The 27,988-nt window shown below is 41.6% G+C and overlaps 1 protein-coding gene across 1 annotated transcript; it reads right to left on the bottom strand.

Annotated features, from left to right (window-relative positions):
* Nucleotides 1-1,776: 1,776 nt before the first annotated feature.
* On the bottom strand, nucleotides 1,777-22,659 carry LOC117132914. The gene is made up of 2 exons (XM_033288411.1): nucleotides 14,485-22,659; nucleotides 1,777-1,788 (listed from the first exon to the last, which is right to left on the bottom strand). Exon 1 carries the CDS (start codon nucleotides 22,562-22,564, stop codon nucleotides 21,509-21,511), a length of 1,056 nt encoding a protein of 351 aa, XP_033144302.1. The 5' UTR covers nucleotides 22,565-22,659; the 3' UTR covers nucleotides 1,777-1,788; nucleotides 14,485-21,508.
* Nucleotides 22,660-27,988: the final 5,329 nt, after the last annotated feature.

Raw genomic sequence — 27,988 nt, 5'->3', positions numbered from 1 at the left:
TTTTCAGGTTGAAAAGCGTTGAGTGATGTTCAATATGAGCGTTCGTGTTCTTTGGTTTTTGGTCTAAGGTGATCGGAAGTATTCTGAGATCTTCGGATCGACCTTCGAGGAACATCGACCGTGTCATTTCCGGTCATCTACAATCGGGGATGTCACAAAGGTGGTATCAGAGCATTGTTATACGATGCTAGAATGAGACTTGTTTCAAATGTTTTTCGAGTCAAAATGAGTCGCAATGATTACTAGGATATGCTGGCTGCTTCCTTCATTTTAGAATAGATAGTCATGGGTTACCTAACAGTGATATTTCATAGCAGAAGCACCGAGACAAGCTTGAACCGATTGACCTTACTTGCCGATGTTACTATCATCAGGCTCGAGTTTGCTACCCTCATGGTGGGGTTCACTACCATCCTTTAGGAGTCAGTAACCTCATGCCTTTTGGCCGTTCTTTTGAGTTCTAGTGGGGGATGCCAATTCTTTAGAGATATATATGGACAGAGATGATACATCGAATACATCTCCAGACTCATGAGTTATCGATGTCAAGTCTGTCCATCTTATGCTCAGACGTACAAACACTAGAGCCGTACAAGCCGAATTGTTATGCATTTGTTTCAAGCTTAGCGTTGGACGAAGAGATGGTTTAATTGTATTACAAGACGATGGAAGCACCGGAAGCATTCTGTTTTCAATGAGACATCATGAAGCATATGATGCAAAGAAGAAGAAGTTGGGACCATAAGATACTGAAGAAAGACTAAACCGTTCGAGGTATACTTTGGCTTAAGGCAGATTTGGGATGAAACACCCATAGCAAAACATTGACGTGGCCAATGTTCAGAGAATTACATGAAGGATTTGGTAGCAAGCTATTTGGAGATGAACGCGATGAGTTGTTGGTCGAGAGTCAAGAATTATTTCAGATAGGTGAGATCGAGTTGGACAGATCTCAAGAGTTCAAGAAGTAGAATTTTCTACACAAGATATGGGACTGATTGAAGATTCAGTTTACGAAGTTGGTACAGTGGGATGTTTCCGCCAGGAGGTTCAGGTCGAGTTAATCATATACAACTATTTCAGCATCGAGATATGTGGTCGAGTGAATTTCATTCATCGATTATGGTTTGGAGAATAAGCCAAAGATCAGACGAAAAATATTTGGGAACTTAGCCAAGAATTCTGGAGTAGATAAAAGACCATGGAGTCTCAGAGCTTCGAGGAGATGTTAGAGTATGACGCGAATACTAAAGAAGTTATTGATGAAGAAGTTCACCAAATCCTGCAGACCGTTTAATTCTCAACCAGTGAAGATCAAACATTATTTTCAATCAGTGGATTAAGTCGCTGGGATGATTTTGGGTGTACGTTTCATCACATCAAGATCGAGGAGGCTGAGTTTTTATGGTGGTGACATGCCAGGAAAGTATAGTCGGGATCATCCAAGTGCGAGAAACTCTTGATTATTTGCATCAATGTGCTTCAGTGATTCCCTTGTGAAGAGTAAGGATGATTATTTTACCCTTGCCCATGAAGTTACTCGGTTCCTTTACCTATACCCAGGGTACCAGTAGTTGGACTTGTTCACGCTTCCTTACCATTAGTCTTGATCCAAGGGTTAGGCTATTTGGAAAGAGCCTACACTTTGTAGTTGTTTGGACCGTCAAAACCCCTGAAAGGTCCAATCACAGGTTTGCTTCTTATCCCATTTTGTGTTGTGTGAATTTTTTAAAAAATTTATGAATGATTAAAAAAAATGTGAATTGTGATCAAGGTGTCGTAAGAAACCTTGCCTATGGATGGAATTATTCCGCCCATATTGTGTTTGATTCGGGAACAACACATAGTTGTTGTTCCCGAGTAGTGTCATAGTGTTAGGGAGGATTCACTTTCGTGAATTCAAGTATCTGTTCTTACTTATGGAAGTATTGGCTGCCTTTTGAAGTAATGGTATGCCTTCTCCATTCCTTAGTACTTCTACTAGAGCGGTGTGTTTCTATCTAGACTGAGATTGGCTATCTAGTTACCGAGCTCAATTAGGATGTCGAGGAAGAAGTATTAGGAAGAAGACCCGTCACTATTGGCCTACAATGGTACTCAACCAAATGTTTGAGCATCGCTCATATCAGTCTGGCAAGTTGAAAACCTTTTGGGAAAAAGGTGAAGAAGTGTAATCTAGTAACTTGATTGTTTAAAAAGTAAAAGATGTAAAAGAGTAGAGTACAAGATAGTCTGATAATCAGGAAAGATGAAGATGTGGTTAAGGCATTGAAAGGATGGTTGACATCTAAAAGTAATCTGTTCAGTATTCTGTTAAACCTGGATTCGCTGAAATAGCCTAGGGATCTCACCAAGTGGTTCTTGCCGAGTTCTAGTAGTAGTTTGAAGATTATGAAGAGGGTCTCAAATAGATCAGAAGTGTAAAGAATACAGTAAGTGAAATCATTCTTGGAATGGGTGAGTGTGTGTATTTGAGAGTAGCACCCCAGGTCCGAATCATGTTGGTGTGATTGATCGTGCATGTGCTTATTTGATTGTTGCATGGTTAATCAAGTTAACATTGACCAGACTGGAGATGTTACTTTCACGTATGGCACATCACCTAACGTTCCAAATTTCATGTAGCTGTTATGGGAGAAAGCCAGATAGAAAATGTTGAGATGTGATAGTCTACAGAGAAAAGATTGTTAGAAAAAGTATGCAGACCGCAGTTCACAAGAGTTGTGCAGAGTAAAGAATTTTGTTATCTTGAAAGTGGCTGCCCAGAAAACAAAGGATCGGTTGGGGGAATCAAGGAATCGACCATGAGTTGTTTTGATATGGGCAAATGAAGATAATTTCAGAGCTAATATCCAGAACTGATTTCAGAGGCAGTGTTCAGTAAAGTGTGTGCAACTATGTTTTCAGAATTCGTGAACGAATTCTTTTGAGGGGGAAGAATGTAATAACCATCACAAGCAGATAGAATTTTGGTCGAGAAAAATCCCGCTCGACCAGTTTGGAGTTGGTTCGACCAGAATTAAATATAAAAATCGACCCGGTGAATTATTCTTGATGGGACTGTCTTGGGGCCAAAATACATACTCTTAATAGTTCTGACCAAGTGTTAATTATTATGGTCGAGTTTTATCTAAGCTGGATGAGAACCGATGGACGGAAAACATTTGATCGAGAACTGGTCGGGAATACTTTCAGCCGCTTGTGAGTCATGTGCATGTCTTGTGCTGCCAGCCTGCTTGATTCATTTAGATTATCATGTGTCTGGCACAAGCTACCTGCCTACTTGTTCGTTAAATAAGTCACATGCTGGTCACAACCTACTTGCTTCAGCTGCTTGTAGCTTTCTTCATAGGAAGGAAAAGTTCAGCTGCTTATGCTGCTTGGTGTGCTGAAGCATGTCTCCACCTGTCTAGCTTCAGCTTTGCCTTGTGTGTGAGTAAACCCTTATCTGAAGTAACTCCTTATGCCTTAAAGCACATTCTTCTCTCCTCTGGACGTTCATAACCTGCAGCATAACAAGAGAAATTTTCAGAGAGAAAATAATGAGAAAGAAGAGAAAAATCAGAAAACAAAATATGGGAAAATTAGCCACGACCTTAGATGACTTTGTTCCATCCTCTAGCTCAGTTTCCTGCTGTGTAGAAGGTCAGAAGGTGAGGTACCCAGAGTAAACCCTAGGCCTTGTTCTGTTTTTGTGATGAACCGATTCTGATTTATGCTTTTAAAACAGTCCAGCCATGAGTTCAGTTTCAAGGGGAGGATTATCTGAGTTCATATGGCGATCAGTTGCTGTTGTAAGCTTCAGTCTCTTGTCTCAGACATGTCTTGATCAGAATCAGATGTTTTTTAGTTAAGCGGTTGTCATGGATCAATTGTCTAAGCCTTTCTTCCGTTCAGATTAATTTATTTCAGAATAAATCAGTTTGCTGGAATAGAATTATCTCATCTATTATGAACTGATTGGATTTAATCTGAACTGAACTGGTCATGGTCTGGACTACACCTGAGCTGAACTGATTAACCTTGTTGTAAACCGAGCTGTTAGGAACTGATTTAAATATCTTCTTCAGAACCGAATTGTTGGATTGAATTCATATTATGAACTGCTCTGTTTCAGTGTTTCAGGTCAGTGGTCGAGTAAAGTTGAAGCATAAGACTGGTTCATCAAGTAGAGCCGTTTTCTGTATAGGTAAGAACTTGATCATGGACTGATCATTTTCTTAGAACCACCTAGCACAGGTGTAAGCTTATGAACTGAACCGAGTTACTAAATCTAGTACTTGTGTTCTGTTTTGATCAGTTGGTTGTGGAGTTTTGCTAGATCGGTCCAGTCACTCCTTGTTGCCGCTCAGTCACTTGGTTTGAATTCAGATATCAAGGACAGTGGTCGGATCAGTCAGATAATTGTGACCGTTCTGAATCTCAGCTGTACCGGAAGTGGAGTGTGATTAGCTTGAGCTCGAGTCTAGTCTTGATTAGCCAATCTCATAGAATCAAAGGTGAGTATAGATAGATGATTAAAGAGTTATAAATTAGTGTTGCATGATTGAAAATGTAGATGATTGATAGGCTTTGTCTCTTGATCAAATATTGAATGGGTGAGGTGTTTACTTAGTGTAAACACTTAATAAATATTTATGAATGTTCGTAGAGGTTTATTCTGAACCTTAGTACTTGTCCTCAAGTACTGATATATTATATTATTAAATATATGAGTATAAATCATGTAAAGCCTTATTGTATACTCACTCTCCCAAAAGTTTCCGCATTACCGTGAATTGTTCCTGCGATACGGAACAAGGTCACGAAGACACGATGATGGGGTCGCACCCTGGAGGCCGTGTAACTGCATGCAGCATCAGATGTTCGATGTTGGAATATCTAATGGAGATGATGGTTATATTTATTTTCCTGCTAGGCTCGGTTAGCCTTGGTAATTTTCTGGATTTAGTCTATATATATTATAAGTATGAGTGAATGGCGGGTGTCGTGGAAATGATGTTTAAGATAAGATTCACATCGATGGAATGATAAGCCTTATATATGCATTCTTATTAGTTATGGAATATATTTCCACTGCATACAAATGGAGTTGATTGCTCGAGATATTACTAATATACGTTGGGGTGCGGGACTAGGCTCACTGAGTAAACTAGTTATTCATGGCGCATTTGTGATGCAGGTAACCAGTAGACGGGAGACCTTACTCTTGGATGGGAAGGAACATCATTAGCTAGCGGTAGTTTTATTATCCTTGCAAAAGTGTTTTGATATTTCTTAGGTATAAGATTTGTTGACCGAAAACCTCGAGGTTAAATTATAACAAATTTTGTAAGATGCATTTAAATGATATATATAAAGATTGTTTTTAAAGTACGGGTTCCATATGATATTTGTCCTTGTCCGGACGAACTTACTATCAGATATTTCTTTTTTGGGTTCAAAAGCCTAGAGTGATATTCGATAGGAGCGTTGGTGTTCTTTGCTTGTTGGTCTAAGGTGATCAGAGGTATTCTGAGAACTTTGGATCGACCATCGAGTAACATTGACCGTGTTATTTCCGGTCATCTACGATCGGGGGTGTCACAGAAACTCTTCTCTATTACTTGGGAGAGCCTTCTTGTCAACAGTGGAAGCAATGTGCATCTTGGAAATCAACCAGTTGTGCCTAACGCTCATAGATCCTCATGCCTACAACAACCCTATTTCAGTCAAGAAACCACAAACGACCCCCAAAAGAATCAATGATCCAAGAATCATTGCAGCATGACACTGTGGAGCTGAGTACGAGACATAATACTCGGCGTCGATCAAAACTCACACTGCAACATCGATCGACAGTGCCCATCAAATATCAACCGACACACCAAAGGAAGTATCCGTCGACAGTAGTTCAGAGAATTGGGGGAACGACTGCTACAATCCCATCATGGCAGTAAACGATGCACCACCTGAGACCCGCGATGATTTGTATGATGAAGAATACATAAAGAAAGGAATTCTAGTCTACAAACGACATATCTCGCTCTACATCGATCGACAGACATCGACAAGCATCGATCGATAATCGCTTACACGCATCGATCGATAACCGCTTACCAGCATCAGTTGACGACAACCCACCACACTCACATACGATGAAGTCTCAACCAGATTTTCACACCAGGGGAGAGATAAATCAGTTGGTAGAAGGGATCTACAGATCTCTGGAAACTACAGAAGAGAGGCTTGTTAGGAGGTGTGATGACATCTATTTCCCAATGGATATTAGCATTAGTGCTTTGACCTCCAAGATAGAAGCTATTCAAGGAGAATTAGTGGAGATTCAGAGTTACATTGCCCGTTGACCAGAAGCATCAGCGTCCATCGACAGACACAACAATAAATCGACCGATACTTACAGACAGACATCGGTCGACGACGCAACAATAAATCGACCGATACTCACAGACAGACATCAGTCGACGATGCTACAAATCGAGGAAGGCTAGTACAAAAGGTGACATCAGACATGTCTGACACACACAACCGTGAAGAGGAGATCTCAGCTGAAACATACGCCACAGTTATGAGACATCAGTTCATTCTTGAGAGTCTTAGAGATAGATTGCAGAAGATAGAAGATGCAACTACAATAATGAAGGACAAATGGCGCAGAGGATATGAATCAACGCGAGACTTCACTATTTATGTTGGTTCAACAAGCGCAGAGAAGAGATGGAAACTTGTTTCCCAACTAGTGCCAGCTTTCAAAATTACTAGCCCAAATCACCTCCAAAGTCTAGCTAAATGACTATAGCAAAGTGCTGAGTGGAAGGCAACCCACTATTAGGTAATATTTATTTGGTTTTTATTAATCTACTATTTATGTTGGCTTTTAATTATTTCAGGTCATAAAAATAAAATAAAATTAAAAAAAAAAACAAAAAAAAGATTCAAGTAGACGATTGCCGTCAGTATCGACCGACAAGACACTGTCGACATCGATCGACATAGCATCACCTGCCGCGACCGATATCAACATCCTTACATGGGTCGACATCCATTCCAGTCTGGTATATCGTTCTAACTTGTTACATTACGTACTTATGATTTATTTATCACCATAACTCCGACTGAGGTTACACTAGGACAGTGTAGTTTAAGTCTTGGGAAAAGTTTACTAATATTAGTTTATTCATGAATTTAAAAAACTTATTTATATGTTTTCAAACATAAAGTTTTTATTGAGTCAAGAAGGGGATAATGAACTTATTAGATTTTTGCTTGTTATCTAACCACTCCTTAGCACCATTTTAGAACTTACTGACTGCAAATAGTATTAAAGATACTGAAGTGGATCAACCTGTGAACTATGTTACACTTGCTGAGATTGTTTGAAGGAACCAAAGATGACCTCCAACACTAAACTTGACACAACTGCTTGTCTTGGGGCTTGGTATACATGTGATCGGATTCTTCAAACAAGTCTAGAAGGTAAAGCCTTGTGTATATAGATTTATCACCCTCTCTCTCTCTCCCTCTCTCTATTTTCGAAATATAGATATAAAAATATATATATATATAAATAAATATTTTATTATTATTTTATATATATATATATCTATTAGAGATTTATTAGGAAGAGATTCGAACATGACTTGGTGGCTATAACCATTAAGGCTTGCTTCATAAGAATTATATAGGTAAATGATTAGAACATGACTTGGTGGCTACAACCATTAAGGATTGCTTCACAAATAATCCTAGGATATAGGTCAAAAAGAAGTGAACAAGACTTGGTGGCAACCACCATTAAGTCTTGATTCATGGAAGTCTGTCCAATCTTGGTCAATGATCTTGCAAATATAAGCAGACTTTGACTAAGAGAGAAATTTAGTAGAGAGAGATGATAGGAACTAATGTTAACCTGCAAGTCCAGATACTTGTTTGAAAATCCTTGCATCATGTGATCGATATCCCAAGGTAAAGCCTGCACTTTTATTTATTTTAATAAAAAATGTGGTTGGTAGAGGAGAATGTCAGACAAGATTTGTTAAGTTGTTAGCTAGGTGAATTGGGTTGCTAAGCTAGGATATGGTATAATGTGCTTTTGTGATTAGGACTTCTTAGATGTGGATTGCAATATTGTAGAGGTGATGATTCTAAGTTTAAAATTATGTGAGTCTCTGCTGTTTACAAACTTCTTTCAGAGAGACTGCTTGTTTGTTTTGCTTGAGGACAAGCAAAAAGGTAAGTCTGAGAGAGTTGATAGACCATGGATTTGACCCACTTCGCCCACGGTTTATAGGTGTTTTTACTACTAATTATTATATTATAGAATCTATTTATTATAATTATAAGATCATGAGTGATTTGGAGATAAGTGATGATTTTGGGGTATTTTGGAGATATTTGGCGCAAGCACCTGAGATGACCATCGAGCTCGACCATCGGTCGATATTGAGGAACAAATATCGATCGATGTTCACATCAGAACATCGATCGACAGCGAAGCGCGCAAAAGCTTGTTTGGTCACAGCCGACTTGAAGCGCAAGTCTCCACCAATTTACATGATTACCCCTGACGAGTTTTAACCTAATTATATAAGCATTACCACCAAGTTAGAGGCAAAGTGTGATTTCTTGTGTTTCTAGTTTTATTATGATCAGCAAAAGTTTTTAGGATTTTGATAGATTGGAGAGAAGATCCAAAGTTATATTTGTGATTCGAATTCCATTAATATCTATTTAATATTCTAATGAGGTTTTCTTGCTTAATTGTTGTTATGAATTCCTTGGTCATGTCTGAGTAGTTCTATTGTTAGATTTTAGGGTTTAAATAGGTTATGAGTGATTAGCCCCAACTATAGATTGCTGAGTTGTGATAATAATCAATAGGATTGTCATTAATGCCAGATTCTTGATTAGCTACCTAGAACTTGCCCTAGGATTGTTAGATAAAAGCGATAGCTTCATTCTCATCCTGAAACCATTCTAATTGAGCTACGTTTCTTGCTAAGAGTAAGGCGAGAGCTGATCTAGTGAGCTTAGTGAGCATCATTCAACTTGTGCATAAAGCATAACTAGAAACGCGTCGATCGATGTGGGAACCGAAATTCGCACTGTCGATTTCCATTTAAATTAGGAAATCGGGAAAACCCTAATTTCCCAAAGGTCCTGGATATCTGCTAATACCACACGCTAAGCAATCAGAACACGAGATAACAACGACAAAGTATAAAAATCGTAAAAAGAGAGCAAAGAGAAGTCTTATTCCGAATTTGCGTATGAGCGTTTGCAACAAGATATAAGCCTGGGCTCGAGAGCTGTTGGCAAGATTCCCTAGTTCTAGTAACCCTAAGACGGCTAAACCTAATTGAGTCGCAGCTCGAAATAACAAAAACGGAAAGTTGCCTAATTGCTCTAAGTGCTAAGTTTGCTCTTGAAAAAGTTCTCCTCTCATGTCTCTCGCCTAGGACTCCTTATATACTCGCTCCTAGGTCGGTTTACGCTTTTACTCTTCTGCCCTTAAGCCGTCATAGCATAAATTAGAGATATTCCATTTTTTCCGATCTTCGTAATTATCTTCAAAATTCCGTATTTATCCGCGGAAACTTGACATTTATATTTCCTTGCGCACCAAGCGTAAACCGTCCCATGGTTTACGGGCTTTTGGTTAAGAAATCGTAAGTAGGGCCTCGAGTCGTGTCTTAGGTCCCTTTGGGCCGTCTTCCGGCTCGAAACGTTTATTATGATTTCTTTCGATAAAGAACAAACTTTCCACGGTTTTTACCGCGAAGTTTGATTGATGACTTAGAATGGCGGAAAACATGAACTGAGTTTGCTACGGTCTTCGAGAGATATCATCGAAGGATAGACGAGAATGCATGGACTAGTGTCGAATCGACGTTTCGGAAGAGTTTGGTCGCTAGGTAGCGACCAAGCTTGGCTTGAGCTCGGTCGCTACGTAGCGACCGAGCAGTGTGCATGCTTGGTCGCTGCGTAGCGATCGTGCTTGGCTTGTCCGTGGTCCGATTGCCATACTCGAGCTCGTCTGTGGCTGGTTTTAGATACATGTCTGTTGCCTTGGGACAGCCGGTATTTGATTCAATCAAAATTTGAAGACGATTTTACCGTGAGATTCTTCGTAAAGATTTCTTTACGAAGATTACTTTTCGTAAAAACGTTCAAGTCCGATTTTTACGGACTTTCAGTCATTGATTCCGTCGTGACCGATTTTGACCCCAACAGTTAGCCTCCCAGCTCGTTAGAACCATGAGCTTCTAGCGTGAGGTTCTAGCGAGTGGCTTGGCAAGTTAGGTGAGTTAGGCGGAATTAATGGTTGAAAAGGTCCGTGGTAAGTGGTCTTCTTGCTCTTTTAAAAGTAGAATGCAATAAGATTGGGGCTGCGCCTTATGACGGCTGCCTATGTACCCTTGTTGAAGGGATCAAGCCTTTAGTAGTTCGTCTTGGAGTTAAGGTTCTTATGACTAGTTTTCCAGTGAGACCTTTATGGTCAAGTTTTTATGTAGCGGTTATAAGGCGTGTTGCTGCCGATGGCATTTTGTATGGGTGTAGAAGGAAGACTACGAGTTGTCATCTCGTAATCCAACTCTGTGTGAACTGCTATATCCGTAATCTGTTTCGAGAGTTCTCCGCAGTGTGTAAACTTGCGGGATTTCTGAAGATTCTCGAATATTGGCAAAGAGACAAATTTTGGGATCTCGTATCAGGGTGTTTGATACTATGCCTAGAGATGTTAAAGATCAATGCGCTGGGTTTAGGGCAAGACCTAGGTTTACTCCTGGTTTTAGAGGGTGCGATGACTAATTTGACTTACTTATCCTGTTTCAGTTTCATCCTGATTCCATACCGATTTAAAGTCCGCGATAGGTTCTCGGCTTATACGACTTCTATGGTTGGAACCGAGCATCTCTCCAAGGATAATTTTTAAGCATCCTGGAAGTGCTGACCAAAAATTTTGGGTTTCTTTTATAGCGCTATTATCCTTGTGACGGATGTACGAGAGTCATCTCTACGAGATGGCTAAGTCTGTTTAGGACGTTAAGACTTTATTGTGATCAGCAACAAACTTAATGGTTAAAATTACCATTTTGAGTCTTCGCGAAGAATATTTTTTGAGAAGATGTTAGTGCGTATGACTGTCTGGTCTTCCATGAAGGTGTTTTTATCGAGGAAGGAAATTTCGTCGAAGAACTAATCTTCAAGTGTCTGCGACGTCTCGCGATGCTGAAGATTTGTTATTCTTTCGTATGCCACGTTTCGTCCTTAAAATGTTCGCGGGCTTGAAGATATTTCGTGATGTTGCAAGGGTTTAGTCTTAGCCCTGCGTTTGAGAAACATTCTGGTTAGACTACGAATGTTCGCAGCCAAATTTGTTGTTCCTGTTTGGATGCTAATAGTTTTATTTGCGATCGAGGAATTATGACTGAGGTGTCGTGAAAATTTTGTCCATGGGAACAAGCGTTTTCCTTCATAGTGCTTTGTGAAGTGTTGGCCTTCCGAGATCTATTTCGTGCATTTTTTAGGATGTTTCGGATAGCTCTAGAAGCTTTCTTACGAATTTTTCCTTACATGCCGCGTATTATGGTTAAAACGTTGTGGGCTTAAAGTGAATTGTGGAGCCGTTCAAGCATGTCTTTGATTGTCAAAACTATTCTGAACTTAGAAAAGTAAGGCTTGCGGCCACTGAATTCTCTGGCTATGCTATTAACTGGTATGATCAAGTGTTGACCCACAGGAGGAGAACAGGTGAACGGCCGATTGAGGCATGGGATGAGCTTACCTTGTTGATGAGGAAACGATTCGTGCCAACCCATTATCACCGCGACCTCCACCAGAAGCTAAGACGTTTGCTTCAAGGAACCAAATCTGTGGAAGACTATTATCAAGAGATGGAAGTTTTGATGACCAAAACGGACACGGATGAACCTTTGGACGCCACTATGGCTCGCTTTCTTTCAGGCCTCAACCGTGAAATCCAAGATCGTATGGAGCTTCAAGAGTATGGAAGTGTGGAACAGATGCTACACAAAGCCATCTTGATCGAGCAACAACTCAAGAGAAGGAGTTTCTCAAAACCGGCCACTACTTCTAAACCGACCTATGCTCCTAAGCCAAGCTATCAAGACACGGCTGCAAGCTTTTTTGTTTTTAGGTTTTAGATTAGGGTTGGTTTATAATTAAACTCAGCCGTAACGTATGCATAACTCAGCTGTAAGTGTACATAATTCAGCCGTAACGTATCTGAATGGTATAAGCCAGTCGTAATGTTCTTATAACTCAGCCGTTAAGTGTAATATGTTTCACGACGTTTTGTATTTTGGGCGGGAAAAAATCATTCCTTCAACTCTGAACACAATACTTAAACTTTAATATTTTCTTAAATTTGAACCTCAAACCCTAAACTATAGAACTATAAAGTTATAAAAATTATAAAGTTTATCTTTTTAACACAATATTAAAATTTTAATCTTTTCTTAAATTTGAACCTCAAACCCAAAACTATAGAACTATAAAGTTATGAAAATTATAAACTCAGTCATAATGTTCCTATAACTCAGCCGTTAAGTGTAATATGTTTTCGCGACGTTTCGTATTTTGGGCGGGAAAAAAATATTTTGTGCGGGAAAAAATCATTCATTCAACTCTGAACACAATATTTAAACTTTAATATTTTCTTAAGTTTGAACCTCAAACCCTAAACTATAGAACTATAAAGTTATAAAAATTATAAAATTTATCTTTTTAACACAATATTAAAACTTTAATATTTTCTTAAATTTGAACCTCAAACCCAAAACTATAGAACTATAAAGTTATAAAAATTATAAACTTAGTCGTAACGTATGCATAACTCAGTCGTAACGTATCTGAATGGTAAAAGTCAGCCGTAACATTCCTCAAACTCAGCCGTCAAGTGTAATTTTTTTCGCGACGTTTCGTATTTTGGGCGGGAACAAAATATTTTGGCAGGAACAAACTCATTCCTTCTACTCTGAACACAATATTAAAACTTTAATCTTTTCTAAAATTTGAACCTCAAACCCTAAACTATAGAATTATAAAGTTATAAAAGTTATAAAGTTAATCATTTGAAAACAATAGTAAAACTTTAATCTTTTCTTAAATTTGAACTTCAAGCCCTAAAACTATAAAGTTATAAAAATTATAAACTCAGCCGTAATGTATGAATAACTCGGCCGTAACGTAAAAATAATTCAGCCCTAACGTATGTGTTGGAGACTTAATGTATGAACTAAATTATCATATTCAGATGACACACCATCTGAGTCATCAAACATATAAACTCAGCTTTCAAATTCATCATCTTCTTCGTCTTCTCTCATTTTCTTATTTTTTGTTTGTTCAACTCTCCTCTTTTCTTACAATTTACGGGACTTAACTTCTTCATCTCTCTCTTTGAGTCTTTTTTTTTTCTGCAAGACGACGAATCCAATGAGAGAGGGACCAGCATGATTAGGACCGCCATATATGAAATTGGAGGAGGGGAAGCTTCTTCTTTAACCGATCATCATCGAAAACGACGACGACTGTAGTAAATCTGTCTCAAATTTTAAATTTTTAAAAAATCTATGTTTTTAGACCCAGTTGCGGAAACAAAAATTACCAGAACCATAAGATCTTAGAGAAAGATAAAGAATAAGTTGAAGAAGATAGATAAAGAAGATGAAGAATAAGATAGACCCTTATTTTATTGTTGTAACATTAGTGATGACATGGCAAATCCGAATTGATGACATGGCGGATGACATGGAAAATCGGTTAGTCAGCTGCCAAACAAATATATAACTCAGCCTAAATAAATCAGTCCTCATGTATAATGTAAGTCAGCCGAAACATGAATACTATTTCAGTAATTAATCTTTTGCTAATAAATCAGCTGTAATTAGGATGAATAATCTTAAGTCAGTCGTATCGTCAAATAAATCAGCCGTCAAACAAATGATATTCTAGTAATTAATCTTTCGCTAATAAGTCATCCGTAAATAAGCTGAGTTTACTATTAATCCATCCAATGACGGCTGATTAAATATAACTCAGGCGTAACAAAATCTCATAAGTCAGCCGTAAATTCAATAACTCAGCCAGTCGATGTTCATTAACTCAGCCGTTGAAACATAACTCAGCCGTGTCTTAACTACAACTCAGCCAAATTTTACAGAAATCAAACTGTCGATGTATAAGTCAGCCGTAACTTGTGTACGTAAGTCAGACGTTATTCCATAAATCAGCCAGATTTCTGTAAATCAGCCGTAACTAACGGCTGATTTATGTTCTTAAGTCAGCTGTTTTCTCTTAAGTCAGCCGCATTGTTTAATTCAGCCGCAACGTAGCAATAACTCAGCCGTAAGGACTTATATAGCTCTTTACGGCCGACTTAATGAAAAACCGAATTCTTACGTTGCGCCGGATTTTTGATTACGTGGCATAAAAAAGTAATGGCATTCTTGTAAATACGTTTTTTCTCATAACGTTAAAAAATGACACTCTTGGTATTTAAAAAATGTCAGTAATAAAAAAAAGATTTGTATGGTTCTAGTCAATTGTCCTAAAATATTGTATATTTGAGTAAACTTCTCTATTTATTATATATATTATTAGATGTTATTAATTAGTTATAGAACACACAATTTAAACGAGACAGAAAACATATAGGTAAGTGTTTGTTACAAATTAAATGTGAGAAATCAATTCTTACCTACAAGAAAACAGGAACCACAAAACGCTAGCTCGTCTTGTACCAGTCTCATTTATTAATGACAGCAAACATAGAGATAATAGGACAAAAAACAAGAGTTTCTCGTGAATTTGATATACCATGGATTTTACCCATTTTTATCCATGGTATATATGTGTCATAGGAACTACTTATTCTGTTTTGGTGTCTTTTTATTATATTTACAGATTTATGAGTAGTTTTGAGGAAACTTGTGATATTAGTGCATTTTGGAGATAAAACGAAAAGAAGCCCGTAGCTAACCATCGAACCAGTCCAAAAGTTGACAATCAAAGACAACCATCGATTGACAGTGAAGCGCGTAAGACCCGGCTAGGTTTTCATCCGATTTAAATCCCAAGTCACAACACATTTACAAAAATACCCGTGGCCGCTTTTAACATGATATTTATATGCTCTGCAATTGTTCTAAAAACACTCGCTTTCATACTTTCTACTTTTCACAGCAAACAAACTTAGGGTTTTTAGTAGATTTGGAGAGAAGATCCAAGACTCCTTCAGAGATTTTATTGGAACTCCAGTATTTCTAACTCTAATCTTTTATGCATTTTATTCAGTTTATGCTTTTAATTGCTTTGCCATGTCTGAGTAATTTACTTATTAGATTTAGAGTTCAAATAGATTAAGAGGGACTAGGCCAAAATATAGAATTGCTAAGGTGATAAATATCCTACAAAGAATTTCTGTTAATGTTTGTGTTCTAAAGTAGCTAACTAGAACCTTGAACTTAGGATTGTGGACAACTATGACGGTAGGTTCTGCACTAGATCTAATTGTAAGATGATATGTGGATAGGTTCTAGGTAAGTAGTATCTAGGATCTTGAAGTACCAGTTCCAGTTTTCTATTAATGATATGGCATCGACAATTCAGAAATATGAAACAGAGGAACATGACAAACTTTGTGTAAAAAGACATGATTTTCGATGGTAAGATGATATGTGGGTCGTGCAATCAAAAAATAAAACAAGCGAAAGTTCAGCACAGGAAGGTTCCTAATGTGGAAACCATGGCACCTCTTGATCTAATTCACATGGATTTAATGGGCCAATGCAAACAAAGAGTATTGCATGTAAGAAGTATGTGATTTTCCTAGTGGATGACTAACTAGGTTCACTTGGATGAGGTTCATCTGAGAGAAGTCCTAAACTGTTGAATGCTTTTAAATTTGGGCACTGCAACTCATTAATGAAAAAGGAAGGATCAAGAAAGTTCGCAGTGAACATGGAAGATAAGTTCCGAATGAGATCATGTCATCTGCGTAATGCAACAGGTCAGAGGTTAGATGATCAGAGGGCTGTAATTCCTGATCATGATATTGAAGCCGCTCAAGCTGCTCAAGTTGTAGATGAGGCTGCTCGAACCAGAACTTTCGCTGACTACAACCATCCAGATCAGTACTACGCCAACAGATCTGATATTCGTCCTCCAACTATCTAGATGAACGATTTCGAACTGAAACCCCAATACTTTACACTCGTGGCGCAGACACCATACTGTGATTTATCACACAAGCATCCTATGGACCATCTGGAGTGGTTCGAGGATTTGGTTCTGCCACTAAAGCCAATGGAGTCCCTGGGGACTATCTCTTTTGCAACCTCTTCAAGTACTCACTATTTGGAAAAGCTTTGCGCTGGCTTAAGCAGTTACTACCAGGATCTCTTACATCTTGGGCTCACATCAAGAACGCATTTCCGCGTAACTTATTTGATGTGTCACGGGGTGAGGACTTAAGGAGCAAGATTGCTACATTCACACATGAGCCTACAAAGTCATTCAGAAGCTTCTGGATCAGATTCAAGTCCTATCAGAGAGACTGTCCACACCATGGATTTAATGAAATGCAACTGCTCAGCACTTTCTTCAGAGGCATTGCGCTGGCATATCAGATGGCTCTGGACACTGCTAGCGAAGGAAACTTCAATACTAGGAATCCAGAAGGGCTGTGAGACTTATTGAGAACTTGGCATCTAGAAATAGCACCAAGAACACTTATTTTAGGAGGAGAAAATCGGCCACCCAAGGAATTGGACGACGTTAAGGCTAAGTTGGACAGTGTTCACAAGCTTCTTAAGAAGCAGGTTAGCTTTGCAGAGGATGTAGAGGCTGTAGATGTCGACAGTGACAGAGATTTTGAGGAGGATGTGAACTTCATCAGTGGTACTGGTTTTCAGAGTCAAAAGCCTGGTAATCAAAATGGATACATAAACTCTTATGGAAATGGACCGAGGTGTAACTTCAACAACAACAAAAACAGAGCTTATGAAAGTTCTTCCTATCAGAACATAACACCACAGACTCGAGAGAACAAGTTGGAAGCAATGATTGATCAGGTTCTTGAGAGCCAACAGAAGCTGATGGTGAATGTCAATGGGAAGATAGATGATGTCTACACTGAGCTGAACACAAAGTTGGAGACTTTTAATTCACATGTGAAGAAGTTGGAGACATAAGTGGTTCAGACAGGAGAGGCTGTTAAGAGGCAATACACCTTCATCAAGGGTAAAGGAGATGAAACACGGAAGTACCACGTGAATGCCATCATAGTGGATGATTTTTGGAAAGTAGTCAAGGAAGAGGAACTTCAGGAGGGAGATTTCGAAGTTGAGAGCTCTATAAGTTTTGGAAGTTCACATTGGTGTCGACCGACACCAAGAGAAGAACATCGACCGATGGAGTCAGATGAACACTGTTCGATTCCTACTGCTCAACATCGATCGACGGTTCATACGGAATCAGTTGCATCATGCGAGACAGTAAGAATCATGACCCATGAATATTTCGCAGGTAAGCACTCTCACCCACCCAAAGTCTTTCGTATAACTACGCGAGACATCATTTGGCACCATGAGCCAGCCGCCGATTGACAGAGACACTCAACCAACTATTGACAGTCATTGCATGGCATCGACCGACGAGCACCTCTCTGCTACTGAGTGCAACTACCCAAAATCGATGTAGCAGAATTGATTGCACTCAAAAACCCATCTCAACCTTCAGAGACATCAATAAACAACATCAGTGAGCAATCTAAAGATGCATCAGAGTCTATTCAAGTTCATTAGGCTACTGTAGGGAGTACCTTAAGGAAGAGGAAGGAAAAGGTTCCTAAGCATCTTAAGAGAGGAGCTAATGATAAGGAGATGGATTGTTTCACAAAGAGGACTCTAAGGACCCCAATGGATAAGCTATTTGAGGAGGCTTACTTTACCCACAGGTTGTGGATGTTCTTCAGAGAGACTAAGGAGCATGAAGAAGACATTGAGAGAATGTTGCACCAGGTCATAGAGAAGATGAGGCAGAGGATCATACTGAACAAGAATATTGATCCAAGAAAGTTTGTAGTACCATGCTTGATATGAGGCATTGATTACCCTAGTGCTCTCTGTGACAAAGGTTCTTCAGTCAGCATTCTACCAAAGGTGATGGCAGACCATCTAGGTCTGAATATAGAGCATTCAGAGGATTCATTCACTTTTGTGGACTGTTCTCAAAGGGGCTTAGGAGGAATCATCAGAAACCTTGAGGTGCAGATTGGTAGTGCCCTAGTTCCAGTTGACTTCCATGTCCTGGACATCAAGCTCAACTGAAATTCTTCTCTATTACTTCGGAGAGTCTTTATGGCTAGTGTGGGAGCAGTTTGCGACATGCAGACCAACAAGTTATGCCTGACACTCATAGACCCTACTGTCTACTATGATCCTATGAGAGTTGTCAAGCAACACACGGGATATATAGAGATTGGAGAGGATCCATGATTCATTGCAGTTTGTTTTTGCGACCCAGACGCTGAAGTAGAATCGGAGAATGAAGCATCGATCGACACTCAACCTGAAGCATCGATATACAAGAAGTCTGAAGCGACGATCCACAAAGAATTGGAAGAACCGATCAACAGTGACCCTGCGAATGATGATAGAAAATTTCCCAAAAGGATCTATCAACAGTTGGGAGAATGATTACTACCAACCTAGCTTTGCAATCCAGACTGCTACACCTTCAAAAAGGAAGATCAGTGAAAGAGAGCATGATGAGTACGATGAGGACTACAAAGAAGAGGAAGCCATTGAGTATCATGGCCTTCCCATGGAAAAAGCAGGAGTTCTCCGAATTTCTCATGAGACCAGGGGGAAACATTGATCGGCATAAACCTTAAACCATCGATCGATACTCATCACGGAACAGAGCTAGATGTAAATTTTGGTTATATCAGAGCAGATGAGTTTCGTTCAGAGATTCAGAAGGACAAACACGTGCTCTAGATGGACGAGTTATGTACATCTCTAAACACGTTGAAGAAATTATTGCAAAGGCTAGAGGATCAGGAAACCCTCTCAGTCAGCAAGAAGAAACAGATGATCTAGCATCGATCGACAGGACATGTCGACCATCGATCGACCGTTTCTACGAGCTTGGACAGAGAGCTTGTGATTCTAGCGGTAGAAGAAGATTTCAATGGGAAACAAGAGATGAATACGACATATACAGAGACGAGCATGGAAATGCATGAGCTGTAGATCGCATATAATTCATGTATCAAGGGAAGACATCAAAGATATTATGGAGAGAGCTGCATTGGATGGACACACTCATATTTTTCTACCAGAATATGCAGAAAAAATCACCTTAACCATGCCAGTGCCAGACACTTAAAGCAAAGCAGACTCTGATGACATGGTACATGGAATCTACAGAGCCCATGAGATGTCACTAGATGACTCATATAGGAGGATCGATGATGTCTACTACCCAACCAACAACAATATAACCAGGTTGACTACACACATGGATGAGTTGAAAGAGGAGATACACATGATCCGGAGACAGACTGAAATCCGAGCAGAAGATTATCCATCGATCGACGGTCCCACTCGACCATCGATCGACACTGAAGATGCACCTTTCAGAAGATGGCTGGTAACAGTGAAGTTGTTAGAAGACAAGCTTGATGAGATTAATTTTTTCAAGACTTGATGAAGGAGAATTATTCCCAGAGATTGGAGGAAATTGTGGAAACAACTCATGCCAGATTTAGAATGCAGCAAGGCTGTATTAGACATCTTCAGAAAAGGATGCATGCTAATGTGGTTGCTAGGGAGATAATGAAGAACCAGTGGACCAGAGGATATGAAGCTATAAGAAGTTTCGTTGGTACATGGTTTCAGATGAGTAGAGAAGATGTAGACACTTGTTTTCCAGCAAGTAGTCAATTACCTCCATACTAGCCAAACAACCTTCAAAAGTCAAGCTAAATGACTACAAATAAGCGCTGAGTGTGAGGCAACCCACTATTAGGTATGTTTTACTTAGTTTAATTTTGAATCTATTACTGATTTTCGTATTTAATTTATTGAAGGTCATAAAAAACAAAATAAAAAGATCCAAGGAGATGATTGCTCAGCCTATCGACCGATGAGACCTGGTCGAGATCGATCGACAAACACTTTCTTGTGTCGATCGACACTAACATCAGCGAGCAAGTATCTTGTTCTTCCTTGTCAAATTATGTACTTATGATTTATTTTCTCACCAAACTTCAACTAGATATACACTGGGGACAATGTAATTTAAGTCTGGGGAAGGTTTACTGATATTTAGTTTATCTATGAGTTTTATAAAATGTTTTCAAAAAAATTTAATTGAGTCAAGAAGGAGACAATGAACTTTTTCAATTTCACTTATTATCTAACCACTCTCTAGCACTACTCTTAGATTTATTGACTGCATGGTGTATTAGATAAAGTAAGTGGATCACCTGTCAGTTATCCACACTTGCTGAGAATATTTGAAGGAACCAAAACTGAGCTCCAACCTAATTGAGCTTAATCTGCTTGTTTTGGGGCTTGATATACATTAGGTCGGATTCCTCCTGCAAGTCTTGAAGGTAAAAGTCTGTGTGCTTCTGATTCCCTTCTATCTCTCTCTCTCTCTCTTCAGCATCTATAAGTATAAAAAGATTGAAATGAATTTCTGCGGTTTAGAGGGGTAGGAGTGTATAATGCGACCCCATTATTCTACTCTATTGGAAAGGTCACACATCGTTGGAAGGGAGGGATAGGAGTGTCTCATGTGACCCCATTATTAGCCTACAATTGAGCTTAATCTGCTTGTCTTGGGGCTTGATATACATTAGGTCGGATTCCTCCTGCAAGTCTTGAAGGTAAAAGTCTGTGTGCCTCTGATTCCCTTCTATCTTTCTCTCTCTATCTCTCTCTCTCTCTCTCTCTCTCTCTCTCTCTCTCTCTCTCTCTCTCTCTCTCTCTCTCTCTCTCTCCAGCATCTATAAGTATAAAAAGATTGAAATGATTTCCTGTGGTTTAGAGAGGTAGGAGTGTCTCATCCGAATTGATCGCGTAGTTATGCGCTCCTTGAAGATCTTCCCCCTCGTGATTGACATACTTGTCGTTGCGAGAGTTCTTCTTTTTTGCTTTTGGATCTACGTCTTTCGAGGATGGTCTTGCCGACTTATGTTTTTGCGATAAAACTTTTGTTTCTTCCTCGATTATGATGTAATCCGTTGCCTTGTGGAGGGCGTCCTGGATCGTCCGCGGTTTGTCCAGGGTTATCCATTTTCTGAATTTTGACTTGTACCAGAGCGTCTTTCTGAGCGCGTCGATGGCTACTTTGTCGCTTATCCCGCTGACCCTGGACATCACCAGCTTGAATCGGCTGATAAACTCACGGAGGGGTTCGTCTTCTCTCTGGGATAGACTCCAGAGATCGACATCGGAAGTTCCTATATCTATGAACTTAGAGTATTGTTTGAGAAATTCCGATGCGAGCTGTCGGAAACTCCCGATAGAGTTTCGTTTAAGGCGTGCGAACCATTCGAGGGCTGCTCCTTCTCGACGAACAAGCGGCAATAGTCGGCGTCTTTTTCGCCATCCTTCAGTCTCGCTCTTCCCATCGTAATGTGTAAAGCCTGAAGGTGCGCCTTCGGATCGGTCGTACCGTCATATTTCGGTACTTTGATATTTCCTGGATCGGAAACTCTCATATCTGAGATGCGAGTGGTGAAGGGGGTCTTACGAGCCCCTTCCAGCAGCCTGTCGATCTCGGGAGCAGCGCTAGTAGCGTGATGGATTTGAGACTTTACGGCTCTTACTTTTGCCGCAGTCTTGGTGATGTAGTCGCGAAGATCGCGAATATCCGACATCTCGTCAGTAGATTTCCGAGCCTGTCGGCGTTTACTGCGAGTGATCTCGGTTTGCTTTTCAGCCAGCTCTTCTTGTTCATTCCAATAGACGATTTCCTCTTCTTCCGTCATTGGGTTGTCGAACGGAGAGCTTTCCCGAGCTGATCGGCTTCTGTTCCTTCTTGGATGTCTGTCGACGTCTTCATCGGTGTCGTTGGAGACATCGCTAGGATCCAGGTCAATGCGTTCGGCTTCATTATCCTCCGAATCTTTTGCGGGAGGCGGAGGACTCTCTGGGTTCCCCTTTTTTACGGGAGATTTCTCGCTAGGGTTTTGACCCGAAGGTCGTTCCCGTGCAACTCTAGATCTATCGAGTGGGGTAGCGAAGTCGAGTTTTTTCCCGCGGATTTTAGTGGTTCCGCGGGGACGGATTGCTCGAGTCCTTGCCGTTAAGGTCTCAACCTGTTTGGTTAAGGTGCTCACGAGCTTGTCCTGTTCTTCCGACCTTTTTTCATAGGTGGCGAATATCTTTTTAAACTCCTCGAGCGCCGCGGCGTTGGTTGGTACGTTAGCCGCGGATACGTCCGCTGCTGGAGTGTGGAGATCGGTGCCGCTGCCTCCGTTAAGAGGAGTCTGCACGTTATCCGCGTCGTTAGTTGTCATGTCTGATTGAGCGTGATGTGGCTTTTGCGGGTTAGATTGATCCGTATCCCCCTCCTTCTAGCGCCAAACTATGGGAACCGAAATTCGCACTGTCGATTTCCGTTTAAATAAGGAAACTAGCAAAACCCTAATTTCCCGGAGGATCCGGATATCTGCTAATTACCACACGTCAAGAAATCAGAACACGAGAATAACAACGATAAAGTATAAGAAATTGAAAAGAAAGCAAAGTAGATCTTATTCTGAATCTGCGTATGAGCGTTACAACAACGTATAAGCCTGGGCTCGAGAGCTGTCGGCGAGATTCCTAGTTCTAGCAACCCTAAGACGGCTAAACCTAATTGAGTCGCAGCTCGAAATAACAAAAACGGAAAATTTCTGTTGGGGTCAAAAACGGTTACGACGGAATTACCACCCGAAAATCCTCAGAGATCGTATTTCCGAAAGAGTTAGTAAAAGAAGAGATGTAATTTTCGTAAAAATAACCTATACGAGGTTTTTACGAAGAAGTATCCTTTGGGATTCAAACCGAACAAACCAAGCTCGGTCGCTACGTATACACGCCGTCTGGTCGCTACGAAGCAACTGAACCCGAGCCAAGCTCGGTCGCTACGCAGCGACCGAGCGATCGTCCCGCTCGGTCGCTACGTAGCGACCAAGCTCGAGCCAAAGCTCGGTCGCTACGTAGCGACCGAGCTCGAGCCAAAGCTCGGTCGCTACGTAGCGACCAAGCTCGGTCGCTATGTAGCAACCGAGCGCTCGTCCCGCTCGGTCGCTCCGTAGCGACCGAGCTCAGCCAAGCTTGGTCGCTACGTAGCGACCGAGCGATCATCCAGCTCGGTCGCTACGTAGCGACCGAGCTCAAGCCAAAGCTCGGTCGCTACGTAGCGACCGAGCACTCGTCTGACTCGGTCGCTACGTAGCGACCGGGCTCGAGCCAAAGTTCCGTCGCTGTGTAGCGATTGAACCTTTCCAAACATCGATACGACACCAGTCCATGCATTCTCGTCAAAACCTTCGAATGCTATCTCCCGAAGACCGTAGCAAGCTCAGTCCATGTTTCCCGCTATTCTAAATTATCGATCAAACTTCACGGATTAGAAACCGCGGAAAACTCGTAGTAAACGTGTCGAGTCGGAAGATGGCCCAAAGGGACCTAAAACACGATTCGAAGCCCATCCTACGATTTTCCTAACCAAAAGCCCGTAAACCACAGCATGGTTTACGCTTGGCCCACGAGGAAGAATAAATGTCAAGTTTCCGCGGATAAATACGGAAGTTTTGAAGATAATTATGAAGAACGGGAAAAATGGAAAATCTCCATTTTATGCTATGACGGCTTAAGGGCAGAAGAGTAAAAGCGTAAGCCGACCTTGGAGCTAGTATATAAGGAGTCCTAGGCGAGGAGCTGAGAGGAGAACTTTTTCAGAGCAAACTTAGCACTTAGAGCAATTTAGGCAATTTTCCGTTTTTGTTATTTCGAGCTGCGACTCAATTAGGTTTAGCCGTCTTAGGGTTGCTAGAACTAGGAATCTCGCCGACAGCTCTCGAGCCCAGGCTTATACCTTATTGTAACGCTCATACGCAGATTCGGAATAAGATCTACTTTGCTCCCTTTTCGATTTCTTATTTTTATCGTTGTTATTCTCGTGTTCTGATTGCTTGACGTGTGGTAATTAACAGATATCCGGGTCCTCTGGGAAACTAGGGTTTTCTTAGTTTCCTTATTTAAACGGAAATCGACAGTGTGAATTTCGGTTCCCACAGTTTGGCGCTAGAAGGAGGGGGGCTTACGGATCAATCTAACCCGCAAAAGCCACACACAATCTGACATGTCAACCAACGACTCGGATAACGTGCAAACTCCTCTTAATGGAGGCAGCGGCACCGATCTCCACACTCCGGTAGCGGACGTATCCGCGGCCAACGCGCAAGCCAACGCCGCGACGCTCGAGGAGTTCAAAAAGATGTTCGCCACCTATGAGAAAAGGTCGGAAGAACAGGATAAGCTCGTGAATATCTTGACCAAACAGGTTGAAACCTTAACGGCAAGGACCCAAGCTATCCGTCCATGCAGAACCACCAAAATCCGCGGGAAAAGGCTCGACTTCGCCACCCCACTCGATAGAGCAGGACTCGCGCGGGAACGACCTTCCGGTCAAAACCTAGCGAGAAATCTCCCGTCGAAAAGGGGAACCCTGAAAATCTTCCGCCCCCTGCAAAGGACTCGGAGGATAACAAAACCAAACACATTGACCTGGATCCTAGCGATGTCTCCAACGACACCGACGAGGATGTCGACAGACATCCAAGAAGGACCAGAAGCCGATCCGCTCGGGAAGGCTCCCCGTTCGAAAAACCAATGACGGAAGAAGAAGAAGTCGCCTATTGGAACGAACAAGAGGAACTAGCCGAGAGGCAAACCGAGCTCACTCGCAGTAAATGCCGACAGGCTCGGAAATCTACTGACGAGACATCGGATATCCGCGATCTTCGCGACTACATCACTAAGACTGCGGCAGAAGTGAGAGCCGTAAAGTCTCAAATCCATCATGCTACTAGTGCTGCCCCCGAGATCGATCGACTGCTGGAAGGAGCTCGAAAGACCCCCTTTACCAGTCGCATTTCAGACATGAGGGTGTCCGATCCGGGAAAGATCAAAGTACCGAAGTACGATGGTACGGCCGATCCGAAAGCGCACCTTCAGGCTTTCCACATCGCGATGGGAAGAGCAAGACTGAAGGACGGCGAAAAAGATGCCGGCTATTGCCGCCTGTTCGTCGAAAATCTCGAAGGAACAGCGCTTGAATGGTTCGCACGCCTTCGTCGCAACACCATCGGGAGTTTTCGACAGCTCGCATCGGAATTCCTCAAACTGTACTCTGTATTCATAGACAGGGAAACCTCCGATGTTGACCTCTGGAGTCTCTCCCAGAGGGAAGACGAACCCCTCCGCGAATTTATCAGTCGGTTCAAGCTGATAATGTCCAGGGTCAGCGGGATAAGCGACAAAGTGGCCATCGACGCGCTGAGGAAGACGCTCTGGTACAAATCGAAATTTAGAAAATGGATAACTCTCGACAAACCGCGAACGATCCAGGACGCCCTCCACAAAGCAACGGACTACATCATAGTCGAGGAAGAAACTAAAGTCTTATCGCAAAAACATAAGCCGGCAAGACCATCCTCGAAAGACGCAGATCCGAAGGGGAAAAAGAAGAACTCTCGTAACGACAAGTACGTCCATCACGAGGGGGAAGATCTCCAAGGGGCGCATAACTTCGCGATCAGTTCGGATCAAGGCCGGACCACGGGCAACACATGGACTTGCAATCAAGGGTATGACGAAAACACCTTCTGCGAGTTCCACCAATCCCGAGGACACTCCACGACCAATTGCAAAGTCTTGGGAGCAAGACTGGCCGCAAAGCTACTTGCTGGAGAGCTTTCGGAAGTAACTAGCGTCAAGGATCTCATCCTCGATTCTGATCGGCCTCCAAAGACGGATAGAAATCCGCCCGCTGAAAAATCCCCTCAACGAAACCATCTTGGGGATAAACGCGGTAGGAGGCCGGATGACAAAGGGAACGATAACAATCGTCGCAGAGTCAATATGATCATCGGAGGATCACAATACTGCAGCAATACCGTGTCGGCCATCAAGGCTTACCAACGGAAGGCAGAGTCAAGTGCAAATTGGCCTACATGGTCTCCTCCTCGAGACGGCCAGAGTTGCTCGATCACCTTCACGGAGGAAGAAGCCGGCGGTATCGACCAACCTCACTGCGACCCCCTCGTCATAGATCTCGTCATACGAGATTTAGAAGTCGGAAGGGTACTCGTCGACACGGGAAGCACGGTCAACGTAATCTTCCGCGACACTCTCAAGCGGATGAGTATCAAACTCGGAGAAGTAATTCCGATGCCAAAACCGCTCACGGGTTTTTCAGGCGAAGTGTCGATGACTCTCGGATCAATCCAATTGCCACTCATGGCCAAAAAGATCACAAAATACGTCGAATTTGCGGTAGTCGATCATCCCGCTGTCTACAACGTATCATGGGAACCCCATGGTTCAACGCCATGCAGGCAGTTCCATCAACCTACCACCTGGGTCTCAAGTTCCCAACGCCAAGCGGAGTCGCGGCAATCTGGGGATGCCAAAAACAGTCGCGACTGTGCTTCCTCGCGGAGCATAAGTTAAGGCAAATCACAGCTTCCACAAACGGCAAACGCGCGAAGATAGATCGATCTTCAGCCAAAAGCGCCCCGGGAGAAGACGAAGTAAAATCGTCTATCAACGCAAACGCATCGGACGTCGAGGCTCGACATAAATCTGAAGCCCACGCAACAACTGAACCGGAACATCCGGAAAATAGCGTCGACCTAGCCACGATCGACACGGTCAAGGCGGACATCGCGACATCTACCGCCGAGTAAGAACACTCGCGGCATGAAACAGAACTACGAGATGGCTTGATCCTCGAAAGGGGTACGTAGGCAGCTCGTCAAAAGACGAGTTCAGCTATCCCCCTCTCTAAAAAGGGGGGGGGGAGTGGGTGCGTATACTCGTATACTCCCACTTAGAAAAATCTTCATTATTGTAATCGAGTTTTTAGAAACTTCAAAAACTTTTACTACAATATACGTTGTCTTTTCTTATCGAAAATGTTTACGCTTCAGTAAAACACAAAAGAAACTTTCAGGACACGCCTGAAAACGTTAAAACTCTTGTCTGCGGCCCCTTCCGGCCCAAAAATCGTAAAGATTATCATCTTTCAAAAATACATGCATAATCCTCGAAATAACTGCGAGACGTCGCAAAAGTTAAAATTCGAGGACAATGCTAACAAATGGTCCTAACGCGACCACCAAAAACCTTACACCCCGTTCGTCGATTGGCCCCGACGAACACGCCAGCCGTCTTAAACAAACGCAATCCGATCACTCTTTTGATCTTTAAAAACGTCCAGCACAAGGACAAAAGTGCGCTACAACAAAAATCCGAAATTTTGGTTTAGCACTTCCAGTTGATTCTGAGAAGATGCTCGATTCGTACCATACAAGTCATATAAGCCGATAACATATCGCTGACTTTAAATCGGTGCGAGTCAGGAAGAAATCGCAAAAGGAAAAACCATAGCCGGCTAGTCACCGCACAAGCCTTAACCGAAAATAAACCTAGGTCTTGCCCTAAACCCCAACGCTCTGGTCTCAAACATCTCAAGGCATGATATCTAAAGGATACGAGATCATAAACCATGTCTCTCCGTTCATATCTCAATGTTCTCGAAAATCGTAAAGATAGATAAATTTTTACGAAAATCACGAACGAACCAACAGATTGAACGTCTAATCAGAACTACATACGAGACGACAACTCGTATTTACTTCAACCCTACTCAGGAAAACTCGAAACAAAAC

The sequence above is a fragment of the Brassica rapa genome, chromosome A03, assembly GCF_000309985.2.
Source record: "Brassica rapa cultivar Chiifu-401-42 chromosome A03, CAAS_Brap_v3.01, whole genome shotgun sequence".
NCBI classification, from domain to species: Eukaryota; Viridiplantae; Streptophyta; class Magnoliopsida; order Brassicales; family Brassicaceae; genus Brassica; species Brassica rapa.
This window is presented reverse-complemented; position numbering and strand designations above follow the sequence as displayed.

Bases quoted from the DNA above. Each gene is read 5' to 3' on its own strand.
- LOC117132914 (XM_033288411.1), bottom strand. From the start codon at position 22,564: ATGACAACTAACGACGCGGATAACGTGCAGACTCCTCTTAACGGAGGC.